The sequence below is a fragment of the Pseudopodoces humilis genome, chromosome 1 (genome assembly GCF_049639895.1).
Source record: "Pseudopodoces humilis isolate 2021_Gansu_Grassland_sample_001 chromosome 1, ASM4963989v1, whole genome shotgun sequence".
Classification (NCBI taxonomy): Eukaryota; Metazoa; Chordata; class Aves; order Passeriformes; family Paridae; genus Pseudopodoces; species Pseudopodoces humilis.
The window spans coordinates 95416292-95429863 of NC_142200.1; the positions used below are offsets into that span (position 1 = coordinate 95416292).

Here is a 13572-nt window from a genome sequence, read left to right on the forward strand (position 1 = left end):
TCTCTTGGCTGCATAAACATAGAAGGATTCCTCAGCTATGGTGGGAGTTGCATGTTGTCAGTGCAATCTGAAGTATTTATTGCCTTACTCTGAGATACTGACTTTAGAACTGCAAAGCTGCAGGCAGATTTCAGTCCTCTTCCTTCTCTGTGAAAACTGGGTTAACTTTGTCTCCATTCAGAGATCAAAAAGAGACTTCTCTTGATGATGGAATGTAACAGTTTTTACGGCACATTCTTCTCATCCTTATTCAGTAGCTTACTTTGATTTACAAATACCTTGGTGTCATCACAGCCTGCTTGGAGTGGCCAGCATTATCTTCGATTATGCTACATGTAGCTGTCACCCTCTAGTGTTAGTATGTATTGCAACAGGGCCATCAAGATTGATACAGGATCTAGAAACTATTGAGTAAACCTAGTAAGAAAGACGGACGCTGGTGCACTTTGAGAATAATAGATTTTAAAGGGCAAAAAGATTTCTTCAGGTTTCTTCTGGAGGGCTGTTGCATCAGATATGAATCAGTTATGAGTGACATTGTGAAAATAACCAGTAAAATTCCCAGTAGATGGTCAGGCCAAATGAAGAAGTACATGGAAACAAAAAAAACCCCAAAAAACAAAAAACCAAACAACCAAACAACAACAACAAAAAAATCAAAGTTTCAGGTCAGTGGTTTAAGTCTCCTAAGCAGAAAACTCTGTGCCCCGGACTTACCACTAGTTAATATGTGGCTGGATCAATGCCAGAGCAACAAATAGACTCCTTCAGAGACTCTTCACTAATTTATACAACCAATATGTGAGAAGACTTATTAAGCTTAGAATGCTTACAGAATCAGAAATGTTTGAAATACACTACCAATTGTTGAGATGAATAGAATGAATTAATTGGAGTCTTGTTGTTAATATACAAAGTGACATTCCTGCATTTACACTGTTTTTTTCCCCTTTTCTTTTTAAGGAAGAAAGAGTATTCTTTCCTGATCTGAAATGGAATTTGTCTGTTCTTGTGCCATTCCATAAGAATAGGTCATAGTCTAATTTATCTCTAAAGCAACAAGTAGGAATATGTGAATATGTAACTATATAACAGAATCCCAGAATGCTGGAATGACTGACTGGGTAGGGTTGAAAGGGAGCTCTGGAAGTCATCTAGTCCAATGTTCCCGGTTAAGCAGGTTCCCCTAGGGCACATTTCTCAGGACTGTATCCAGATGACTATGTAATTGGTAGGTGAAAAGATAAAGAAGGTCTTGGAGATATCCATGAAATTATTAGTTTACAAACTTTATTTTATATTTTGCATTTTATTAAAATACTTATTTTTGAAACTCAAGAGTGGCTTTCTAAAGAGGCTTGTGAACACTGGGTACTGCAAATATTCAGTATAGCTGTTCATATCAGAGGATGGGAGTGTATGACATTGAACAAATCCAAACATGATATATCCAGAGAGTTACTGCATGCTTTGTTGATGAACAATTTTTAACATTCCTTGTATTACTAATTGCATTATATGGCATTCCTATGTTATTAAATGCATGTAGGACTGGGTGAAAGTGTTGGTTATTAATATCTGTTATTTCAAGGAAAGTAAAGTACTTATTAAGGTGTCAGTAACAGTGGTGTTTACAGAAAACTAGTATTAAAGATAGTATTAATAGTGGTAAGTAAGATGCATCCTGAGACATCTGTAGTTCCTAATATGACATTTTTTTCATTATGTTAACTAGTATTTAAATTAAGCTAAAGACTGCATTAAGAGATTGTAATTTTTTTTTTTTAATTTGTAAGAGTAGATATCCTAAGGTACTTTGAAATAATAAATATTAATTATGTTTTAGAATTAATGAATTTATGTAAAACTTAAATTTACTTCCATAAATGGGCATAATTTTAGTGGAATTATTTTAGCATCATGGAATTTACCTGAAATTTATGGGCTGAGGTGGTGTACCGAACAGACCAAGATGTTTTGGGTGAACTAAATTGCTTTCTTGATTTTATTCTGAGTGACAGACAGGGTAACTTCTTTCTGTTGCATCTTAGCAAATGAAAGAGAGTGAGATATTCATAGTAATGAATGTACTGTGGTTCTGAGGAGGTACATTTTAATTTGACAAGTTGAATAAAGTAATACATTTTGTAGTTACTGGTTTGTTTGCAGTGACATTCATTAAAAAAATGGGGATTGATGCCTCCTGAAGGATGAAGTTTATCCTCTGACAAAGTCCACATCAGATAAATTCTGTTGATCTCTCCTCCCCATCTAAAAAAGATACCATGGAGTTTGTAACCAGATTGTATAATCAAGTAGATGAGGAAATCTGTAGACTGTTGTTGTTGTCCAATAAATGTCTTTGGCAGCTGGGGAATCTTGGAGAAGCATGAAAATCTGAGGAAGATTGTGACCAGGTCATCATTACTTTTTACGAATTTTATTAAACAAACCACTGTTTTAAACTTCTTTTTTTCTGTTTAAACAGCGGAATTTATCTGACATTACGTATATCGCTGTATATTGTATAGTGCTGCTCAGAGAATATGTGTGCAGTGCTATTAATATTAATATGAACAATTTATGAGCATGCAAAACAAATTATTGTCATCAGGTCAATGTGTCAAGCTGGCCCAATTAAGCTGTAATATAAAGAGACATAATTTCTTAAGAGAGAAATATACATGAGGTAATATATTGAGTATATTAATTTATTTCAATAAACCATCTAATTGCTATGCACTTTATCTGTAAATAGTGTATGTTTGATTTGCTGAATATGGAAACAAATTTTTTTGCATTTTTATGCAGATAAAACTGTAGTTTGTAAATGAGAAATATCTTGGCTTTTTAGATCAAGGAGGAAGTGAGAAAGCTGCAAGAAGATTTCCAGGTTTTGATTGACAAGGCAAATATGATGTTCTCTTTCCTTCTACACCCACCCAAATCCAGACTAAAAATCCCACCACAACAGAGCACTGTTAAAAAAACTAGATGCACAAAAGTATGGTTTGTGTTTTTTCTCTTCCTCCCCTAACATCAGTATTACAAGATGAGTGCAACCAGTGCCAGATGATTGTTCATTACAATATGGAAGAAAAAGATCAAATCTTTTACAAATACCTGATTAATACCTGAGAAACATAATCATTCTGACAGAGGGGAGGAAGACTGAGCTGAAAAAAACAGCCAATTTTTATGAGTGACTGTGTGTACTTAATTGCTCTCTTTTTTTTTGTAATAAGTTTAATTGCATTTTTTTTGGTAGTGAAAACTGTTATTTTACTTATTAGTAAGCAAGTATTAGTTATTTTACTACATTTGTAAAGTAATTGCTATGATGTTCATGTTATACTCTGTAAAATCTAACATTTTTTTTAATCATTAGGATTGCTTGTCCTGTGCAACTATGTCTGCCATAACAAGGTAACTTCCTTAGCTCTTTGTAGATGAAGCTGATGTAAAATCTCATCTACACAGATCAGATTCTAAGACCACAAATTCCATGGACTTGTCAAATTTTTCATGGCAGCTTGACAAGTGAGAAATAGAAAGTAGCAGGGTTCTGAGCTTCACAATAAACACTCTTAGGAAGCAATTAACAATATTACTAATGTACTTGCATATGTAAACCTAATTTGGTCTCAGGGTTATCACCCTTGTTCTCAGAGTTGTGCTGTGTAATAACTTATTGCAGTATGTTCCCTGGTGTGGTGTTTATCACCTTTGGTACCTGGGCTGAGGTTATAATTTTGTTGTACTTTGTATTAATGGCTTGTGAGGTGACAGAATCGCTGGTCACGAGCCTCATCCTGTCTGCCTGCTTGGCACTGCAACACCTCTGAACCTCGGGAGCCATCTGGTGGGAACTTTAAACAATCACAACTATATTCTCCCATATCTTCCCCTTCTCTTGGCTAATTACAGTGCCATTTGGCAGTTTTGAAAAATTTGAATACTCTTGGGATGTTGAAACCAGCATGGTCCTGTTGCTAGGGATCATGAAAGTGGTTCAGGTCTTGTTTAGAGGTGGGCTTTCGGTTTTATCTTTTGTTTTGATTCTTAATTGCTTTTTTTTTCTTTTTTTCCCCTTTTTACTTTATTTCAGTTAATAAGCTGTTCTTATCTCAACCCGTGGCTTTTACAATCTCTTTTCCATCCCCCTGGGGAGAGGGGAGAAAGTGAGCAGCCACGTGGGAGTTAGTTGCCATCTGGATTTAAACCACAACAAAAGGTTAGACAGACTGCTGAAGGTGGATAGTTTTTCATATAGAAATGTCTAGATAAGTATGTAAGGGCTCCTAGACAGGTAAATACTGAAAGTCTAGACTCCAGGCCAGGTCTCACCAGAGGGGAGAGAAAGAACCTTCTCCTTTGCCCTGCTGGTTTCACTGCTTTTGATGGAACCTGAGATATGGTAATCTTCCCTTCATGGCTGCTCTCAATCCTCTCATACCTGTGTTGCTACAGGGAGTTTCCCCAGTCCAGGTGCAGCACCTCGCATTTGGTCTTGTTGAACCTCATGAGGCTCCCATGAGCCCACTTCCAAGCTTTTCCAGGTCCTTCTGGATGGCATCTCATCCCTTGCACATGTCAACTGTAACACTCAGCTTGATGTCATCTGCAAATTTGCTGAGGGTGCACTGGTTGCCACTATGTCATTGACTGAGTATGGACCCCTTGTCTCAGTATGGACCCCTGAGGGACACCACTTCTCACTGCTCTCCGTTCAGCTCTTGACCAATACTTTCTGGATACAGCTGTCCAGCCAATTCCTTATCCACCAAACAGTCTACACATCAAATCCATCTCTCTACAGTTAAAAGAGAAGGATTTTGTCAGGGACCATGTCAAAGGCCTTACAGAAGTCCTGACAAATGACAGCCACAGTCCTTCCCTTTTCCACTTATGTAGTCACTCCATCATAGAAGTCCACTAGGTTAGAAAGGCAGGACTTGGTGAAGCTGTGCTGGTTGTCCCAAATCAACTCCTTGTTTTCCAAGTGCCTTAGCACAGCTCCTAGGAGGACATGTTCCAGGATCTTCCCAGGCACAGAGGTGAGGCTGGCAGGTCAGTAGTTCCCAGGGTCATCCTTTTTACCCTTTTCAAGATGGGTACAATCCCCTTTTCCAGTCAACTGGGACTTCACCTGACTGCCATGAATTTTCAAGTATCATGGAGACTGGCTTGTCAACCAATTGCATCAACCAATTCTCGCAGGACTCTGGGATTCATCTCATCAGGTTCCATGGACTTCTGGACATTCAGGTTCCTTAGCCCAATCTTCTTTTACAATGGGAGGGGACTTTGCTCTCCCAGTTCCTGCCTTGATAGGTGTGGGAAGAGAGATTTATCAGTGGGGACTGAGGAAAACAATTGGAGCTCAGCCTTCTCCTAGTTTGTTATTTTCAGTTTCCCACTTGTTTATCAGAGGAGTACACTTTCTTTGACCTCTCTTTTTTGGCTGAAATACCTATAGAAGCTCTTCTTATTCTTTCCCTTGCCAAGTGCGGCTCCAGCCAAGCCTTGGCTTTTCTGATCCCATCCCTACACAACCAGGCAGAATTCCTATTGCTGTATGTTAATAAAAATCTGGGACAATAGTAGAGTACTGTATCTTGGAACTTTTGGACCAGTAGTCCTGCTTACCAGGTAAGCAGATAAAGAGGTCCAGATCTAGGTAAATAGATAAAAACTCAATGACTGGCTTATTCAATTTTGAAAGGCAATAAAACTAAACTGACAAAGCTTTCAATCAATTTCTACATTTTTCTTGGCCATTTTCAGCATTTATAAAGTTGCACAAAATACTGTAATACCTACATCATCATCATTTGATACACATGAACTGGAGTTGAAAAACAGAGGAAAATACTTAATACCTTGTCAAATTCTATCTATTTCACCTTGCATGTTTTTTACCACTTATTTATTTGAAGGCAAAATTAAAAAATACAAACCAAAAGTCTGCAAAAATTAAAAGCTTCCTCAGAATAACACAATCTAATAAAGATGTCCCTTCCCTGTAATTTAAAGTGTATTTGGGATTTTTCTTTTGTTTTCAATAAAATATTCAAATATTCCATAAGGAGTTTACTTGAAAAGAAAAAAAAACCTGAATCTTTGAAGTGTGGTGCGAATTTTTCACAGCAAAGCAGATGTGAAATTATCTGGAAAAGCAGAATCAGCACAGCTTGAAGGAAGTCTCCATCCCACTGGCTGCTTAGCAAAACACATGAGAGGTAAGGGAGGTGTCCATCATTGCTTCCTCTGGGAGGAGGTGCCAGATTGAAAGAAATAAACAGCATCTCTGCTCTTGTGATAGCTGAGTGACAGAGGTTTTTCTCCTAACCATGGTAGATTTTGAATGTTTTGCCATTCAGTATCACAATGGAACCATAATTTCTCAAATAACAGGAAAGAAAAGACCATCTGTTACTCAAAGCAAGAACAATAAAAAGCTGGCCTGGGAAGTTATGAGAGAGATTTAACAGAGCTCTATTTTGTTCAGCCTGTTTTGCAATCAACCTTCAGTCTCCTACCACAAGCAAGTGTCCTGGTCACCAAGGCTCTGAGCTTTTCTGGAGTCTTTTGCCTTTTCCACTGCAGCAACTGTATTAGCTACTCCTTGTTGACAGGAAAGGCAAAACGGAGGGACACTGTTGTAGTTCAATGACTGTAGTGCCTCAGTCTTTCCTTTTGGCTGTAGTTTTTAGGAGAAGCTCTATGCTAACTCTGGGAAATCAGCATGTGAATCCCCAGCATAGCATCTTTCATGGGAAAAAAAACCAGAATGCATATCATGTCATGTGTTTAAGTGGAACTCTGAGTGCTTTTTCTGTATGGCATAAAAAAGAGACAGCAATATTCTCACGTATGTGTAATGCACTGACCTTACTGTTCCTTCTGGGTAGCAGTCTGTATTTACTTGAGTTATCTTTGATATAAATATGGGGGTTTAAAAGCTCTCTGAGTAAAGATCTCACAGTTGATTACTGCAGACTCACAGTATAGCTCTAAAATAGAAAGCAGCATGTGACCGTTCACTCTGACTTCCACTAGCAGCAAACAGCAGCTGCAGACAAAAATAGAAGATTGTAAGCAACCAGGATCTTTAGTTAAATATAGAAGTCACTCTCCATGACAGTAAGGACTCCAGGACAACAATGAAGTCTCTCCGATTCATTAGCGCCGAAGCATTCGTGTCAAATGCAGAGTTTGCCAGGAAGAGTCTCGGTGCTGTTGCCCATGATCTTTTTCCTCTTCTTTTTAAAGCCAGCTATTTACTGGAGCAAGGGGAAGTGATTCACGACTTGGTAGAGAACTGGCCACTTTTTGATTTTAACATGGGAAAACTTTTGGGAGCTACTCTGGACTGCCAGGAAGATCTGAGCCATAGAACATGCTCGGTGTGTTTGGAAAGCTGTCTGACAGGGCTGAGAGACTATGTGCTGAATCAGTCTTCTCCCTACATGAAAAAGTTGAAAGTGGTCGACCTGACGGGTATAAAAGATGTTGAAGTTCAGTTTTGTAAGTGCAAGAAGACAATGGGCAGGTGGGCCAGGACACAGCTGCTCTCTAAGCTTTGTTCAGAACTGCTGGTTTACCTGCAACAAGCACAGTGCCTCCCAGGTACCTTTGAAATCAGTATCAATGTGCTAATTGACTTGTTTGTTACAGAGCGGAACTATGAGCTGGTCGTGCAGGCTCTGTTGAAGAAATGCAGTTGTCCGCTGAAAATCTGCTGTGTGGCATTCAGATCTGACAACCTGACCTTGCAGAAATTCTTCTATATCATAAAGCTCACTGATCCCTCCTTGTTGCGCAAACTGGAAATAGTTCATAATGTTCACTTGGAAATGGAACACCTGGAAATGCTCTTCAACAGTATCCACTTCCCTGTGTTGATGTCCTTGACCTTGCCAGCACGAACATTCAACGTGCGGAGGTTCACGGCTACAGATGAACAGATGCTTACGAACATTGGAGAAAAGATGGGTGAAATGTTGCAGCTCACTGAGCTGAGTATGTCATTTTCTATCCTCACGGGAAGAATACAGAACCTTCTCAGGTAATGTGGTCATCCTGCTTTCAGATACGCTGTAAAAAATGAGCACTTTGTGCCACCAGCAAGCTGGGAATCTCTGAGAGTAAGGGAAGTGAGAATCTTGCAGTGTATGTGGGAAGGGGCAGCAGGAAGCTAGGAAAGATTATTTGTTGGGGAGAACTGGCAGCCAATGTATACCTCAAACACTTTGAAAAATGGACTGTTATGATTAGTCTTCCAGAGTCCATCTGGGGAGAATATACTTTTAACTACCCACATAAGAGACTGGTATACCCAGACATTTTTTTATTTGAACTAATGTATTAATCAGCTTGCATTGGCCTTTGGTGCAAGTCCTGAGTGGTATTCCAAGTATTTTTTAGAGTATCTAGTGAATTTTTGTCTCTAAAGAACAAAGACAATAAATATACTTAACCTCAGATACTGTATTTTAAGGAGGGCAGGGGAGTAAGAGATTTTAATTTGAGACTTTGATTTCAGCTGTTTGTTGTGTCTCTTGATGTCAAGACAAGAGAGAGCTGATGTTTTTCTGTACTGCAAATAAAGCTGATACATGAATATTCATTATGAATTCCTGTGGAAAACTGGCAATTTGCAAAAAGTTAGCAAACTACTAGTAAGCACTATTCATATTGGAACAGGAAATAAGTTAATTGTGAGCTTTTCAGAGCATCTAAAAAAAAAAAAAAGGCAGATAAAATTTTCATCCAGACAAATCACCTTGGTCTAAAATTCTTTCCATACAAGAAGCCATGTTATTTAAAATTTGTGAGTAGCATACTACATATATTGATTGATGCAATTGAAGTGAACTGCAAGTTTCTAAGCTGGATCCAGCTGAGCCCTGTGTCAGAAGTCTCACTAAGATTAAGTATGAAAGCAATCTCTTGATTTTCATTTGTGAGAACTATTTTATATTTAATGTGAATATCTGAGTATAATCTCAGTTACATTTTTTCCAGCCTTCTTCATAAGAAGGTCTCTTTGCAACTCCAGAACACTACAATGTGTAAACCTCTTGGGCACTTAAAAATATAGCAGAAAAAAACCAGCTAGAAACAAAAGCAGATATCCTGTCAGAATACTGATTGGCTTTTATATTGCAATTAATCCTTCCTCAATGGAAATTATCTAAATCTCTGGAATAATAGAAGCTTTCTACAAGAAACAGTGACCAATGCTCTTATGGTAGTAGTGATCTGCTGTTAGTTCAGCAAGTCAGAGACTTGACAACACATAACTGGTTAAAAAAATAGATACACAGAATGTTAATAAATTAATTCCCATTAAAATAGCACAGTGGAGTCATGCAAAGAAAGAGATAATTAATGGAAGTAATTTCAGGAGGAAAATATACTTGCTATTTTTGGCACATGCTTCTGTTTTCAAGAGAGGTTTGAAAAAATAATGTGGTAGATGGCTGCATTCATAACGTGGCTAGATGCATGAAATCTTGTAAATGGAGTTTTCAACATTTTGTACCATAAAACTTTTTTTCTCTTTAATTCTGCAGCCCACTAAAAACTCCACTGAAGATGCTGGATGTTTCTAACTGCTCCTTGAACCATGCTGATATGGCCTTTTTAGCCAATAGCTCCCATGCCAGTCACTTGGAAGCCCTGGACCTGAGCGGTCATGATATACCTGAACTTTACCCATCAACATTCTTTAAGCTCCTCAGCCATTGCTCTTCAGTGCTCAGGAGTCTTACCCTGGAGGACTGTAATATCCAAGACATTCATGTCAACATGTTGATTTTAGGTTTAAGCCCATGTCAGAAACTAGAGGAGTTTAAGTTTATTGGAAATCCACTGTCAACCCAAGCACTTAAACACCTTTTCACATTTCTCTGTGAACTGCCGATGCTGAAAAATGTGGAGTTCCCAGTTCCAAGGGATTGCTACCCTGTTGGCATCACCTACCCCATTGATGATGCCAGTCTTTGCAGATTTGATCACCAAAAATATGAAAGGGTAGCAGAGGAGCTTAACCTCATTTTACTCCAAGCAAATAGAGAGGATGTGAAGGCTTCAACGCCGCTCTTTGGGAGTTATGATGCAGCTGTTCAGGAGACAAACAATGAACTGGGAGCTTACTTGATCAAGTCCTTCAAAGAGACTTTAGAGAAGTTCACTACTTCATTTAACAAAATGAGTTAAATCTGTAGAATTCTTAAGTGGTGATAAGATGATCTGCCAAATCAGAACTTAAAATAGTCTTTTCTAGAACTGCACCTTCAATCATCAGTTGTGAATTTTCTTTAATTTTTCGTCTGAATTTACTATTGTTTGAATAGCCTCTAATCACCTGAGGTATTGTAACTCATGCTGTATCTATTGCATACACCTTTCACAAGCACTACTTGCTCACAAAAGAGGAGAGGACACTTAACGCATTATTTTATACAAATGTACTTTTTATCAGTGAATCAAATAGGTGTTTAAGCTTGGCTGATTTCTTATGCAGGTTCCCTTAGATTTGTCAGCCGGTCTGGTAGCCCTGCAGAGCAAACAGGGAAGTCCTTTCCCAAATCCAGCAGGATGTTCAAAAGATTGTGCACATGTCCTCATGTGTAGCTGCCTAAACGTATTTCTTTTTTTCTGCTCATGACCTGAATTCACCAATCTGTGTTTTATGCAGTATATTCCCAATAATGGAGGATGTGTAACAGCCTTCATATCCCTGTGCCTCTTTCTTCTGCAGAGGCAAGCGCAATAAATAGAATTTGTCTTATACATTGCCCTTGGTGAGGAGTAAAATTCCATACAGAGGAGGCAGCAAACCAAATGGTTGGCTGGCAGCAGGGGAACTCATCCCACCTACCCAGCAATATTAAGCAGCCTGTGGGGTCTCTGCTGATGTTCTTGCAACGTGTATTTTAGAAAGGCGGACCAGGGCAGTGCTGCCCAGCCATGCCTCTCATGTCAGCTAGACAGTGCCTCAGGATACTCCCTTCCTGGAATCAGCTTCATGGCTGGCAGGGTACACCCTGCTGCTTTCAGCTGTTTTAAAGAAAGTCTAGGACTGTGGTAATACTGAAAAAACGACTAGTGTTGAAAAGACATGAAAAAAATTAATCCGATGCCAATTTATAAAATGTGGAAAAGAGACAAGGCTGGTTGCTGAATAACTCGATGTTCACCTGCGTAAAACGCTGCTGGCCTTCTGTCAGAACTGTGTGTTCTCTACAGACTACTTTAGCTTCTCAACCACTATCAGGAAAAATCACATTTATTTGTCAAGCTTTAGTGCAAGGAAGGTATTAGAGTGACAGAGTAAACAGTATCCCAGACTTCACACACATTGGAGCATAGGTAAAGGCACCTGGATGTCAGGACAGTAAAGGCCACAAGACACACATCTGGGGAGAGTACTATAATTGGGCCCTGAGAGGTAAACAAGTGCTAGGTAATTAAAAAAAAACAACAAAAAAACCAAAAAACCCCTCAGGTTAATGCACAATATTCTCCCATTAAATATACTTTAACAGTTCATGAAAACTTGATCAAACAGGACTGAAAATGAATGTTTGTAGCAGTAGCTGAAAGTGTCATTGTAATATTGAGGATCATCATTAAGGACTGTTTATTTGAAATAATACTGGGCCTCATCATCTGAGGATAAGGAAAAAACTTTCTGCATTTAGGCAGTGCTGATTTGTCAAGCTTTCTGTTTATCTACAGTAGGAATATGCAAGAAACTCTTAACCTAATTTATTAAAAAAAATCCCCCAAAACCCCAAAAATTGATGGAAAGAGTACTAAGCAGAGCTTACAGGTTCCACAGCATGCATTTAAATGATTTTTTTCATGTCAGCTTACATTCTAACATGTTTTATTGATTAAATATATGATGGTAAAATTGAAAGTGAATGGTCATGACCTGTTTATGTTTACAGAGCACTTAAAAAATAAAAAGGTAATCTAAGTTGCTAAGCTAAGGAGTTGTGAATGGTAAAGGACAGAACTGGGTTCCATATGACCTTGCTTATATTTGGACAGAATTCCACATCGTCCTTTATCCTTGCCTGTACCTTTTCTTCCCTCTGACCTTGCCATTCTTTCCATCCCAGACTTGACCCATGATTTCTCTGTCAGACATCAGTTACTTGAATTTTGCTATGCCAAATGTCTACCTCTTTGGGATGAGTAGTGGCACTTTTGCCGGGAGAGGACACTGTACTATAGGTGCAAAAGTGTAGTGATTCTTCCCCACTCCAATCTAACAGGTTGTACCTGGAGGTGAAGGCTGGCCATTTTGGAACATGCTGCTCCAAGCTACAACAGTCGGTCCTTGCCTTCTTTGGAAGGCGAGACAAAATAGACAGCTCTTATTTCAGAATAATTAGATGACTTATGAAGTCTGGTGTCTATGTAGCTCTCCTTCTGTTTTCTTCTTTCCATAGTTCACTCCTTTACTTTATTTCCTCCTTTTTCTGAACCCCACAAACTCCTGCCTTTCTTCCATTTTCAGTCTCATGTCTATATGCTGGCTCCTGGGCTAGCAGAAGTACGTAGCTTTTGTTTTGGTGCAAAGTGAGGATCACCACTATGACTATTTTAGAGCTTGAACTCTCAGATATCCCACCTTCTTCTCTTTAGTTTCTTTCTTAATTATGGTTGTTATCACTGGTTTTAAATACAGGTCAAGCATTTTGGTGTTTGCCTGACTTACTGCACCAAGGATTTCTGCCCTCTCTCAGGAGGGTTCCTGCATGTCTTCTGCCCCAGCAGTGTGTTTATGGTTTGGACCTGCTCTTTTTCCATTTTTCCATGTGTGTGGTACTTGGAATGCAGCTATTGGAGAAGAAGGATTAATGCTATGATGACCTAGACATATAAAGCTACCTCATACTTTGCAAGTACAGACAGTGATTGAGTCCTGTCTGGTGTTCCCTTTTCTTCCTTATGGGACTACTGTCAACTTCACTGGGTTCAGACCTGAGTGGATCCAAGTCCAGCTGCACTGTCTATCCAGAAAGCTGTCTAAAACCATACCACCATAACTACATACCACCTTGAGGTGGAGACAGTCTTCTAAGCTCCAGGTAAGGCTGCCCTGACAGAGACAGGACAGGAGTTACCACAATACTGAAACCACACAGCTGTCAATAGAGTGAAGATGTCTGATGTGTTGTGAATGGAGTTGTAGTCCCACCTACCACATCTGCTCATGATGTTCCTTTAAGTGTCTGAAGAAGAATACTCTAAGTCCCTTGAGGTTTATTTTTGAAAGACACAGAAGAGATGCATGTAGAAAAAAACCCTGAAAAACAAAACCAGGAAAAAACCAAAACCATACTCACCATATTCAAGCAAATGTTCCAAAAACAAAATGCAATAATGGGTATCACAGAGAAGCTAAAGGCTGAATTTTTAGTTCCAATATAAAGAAAAAGACTGTTAAATTTTTACTTTATTCACCATGCTTTATTCAGTACCCTGTTTTATTTACCATATTGTATTTTTATTCATTACCATATTTTAATTTCATTTACTGGGACA

At 38.7% G+C, this 13572-nt stretch overlaps 1 protein-coding gene across 1 annotated transcript; it reads left to right on the top strand.

Moving 5' to 3' along the window:
• Nucleotides 1–7152: 7152 nt before the first annotated feature.
• LRRC14B (leucine rich repeat containing 14B) lies at nucleotides 7153–11958 on the top strand. Its single transcript, XM_005525225.3, has 2 exons — nucleotides 7153–8071; nucleotides 9582–11958. Exons 1-2 carry the CDS (start codon nucleotides 7167–7169, stop codon nucleotides 10225–10227), a joined length of 1551 nt encoding a protein of 516 aa, XP_005525282.1. The 5' UTR covers nucleotides 7153–7166; the 3' UTR covers nucleotides 10228–11958.
• Nucleotides 11959–13572: the final 1614 nt, after the last annotated feature.

What these genes read in the sequence shown, in the direction of transcription:
- LRRC14B (XM_005525225.3), top strand. Translation starts at nt 7,167, where the DNA reads ATGAAGTCTCTCCGATTCATTAGCGCCGAAGCATTCGTGTCAAATGCA. An exon ending in AGAATACAGAACCTTCTCAG is followed by an intron (nt 8,072 to 9,581) that starts GTAATGTGGTCA and finishes TTAATTCTGCAG; the next exon opens with CCCACTAAAAACTCCACTGA.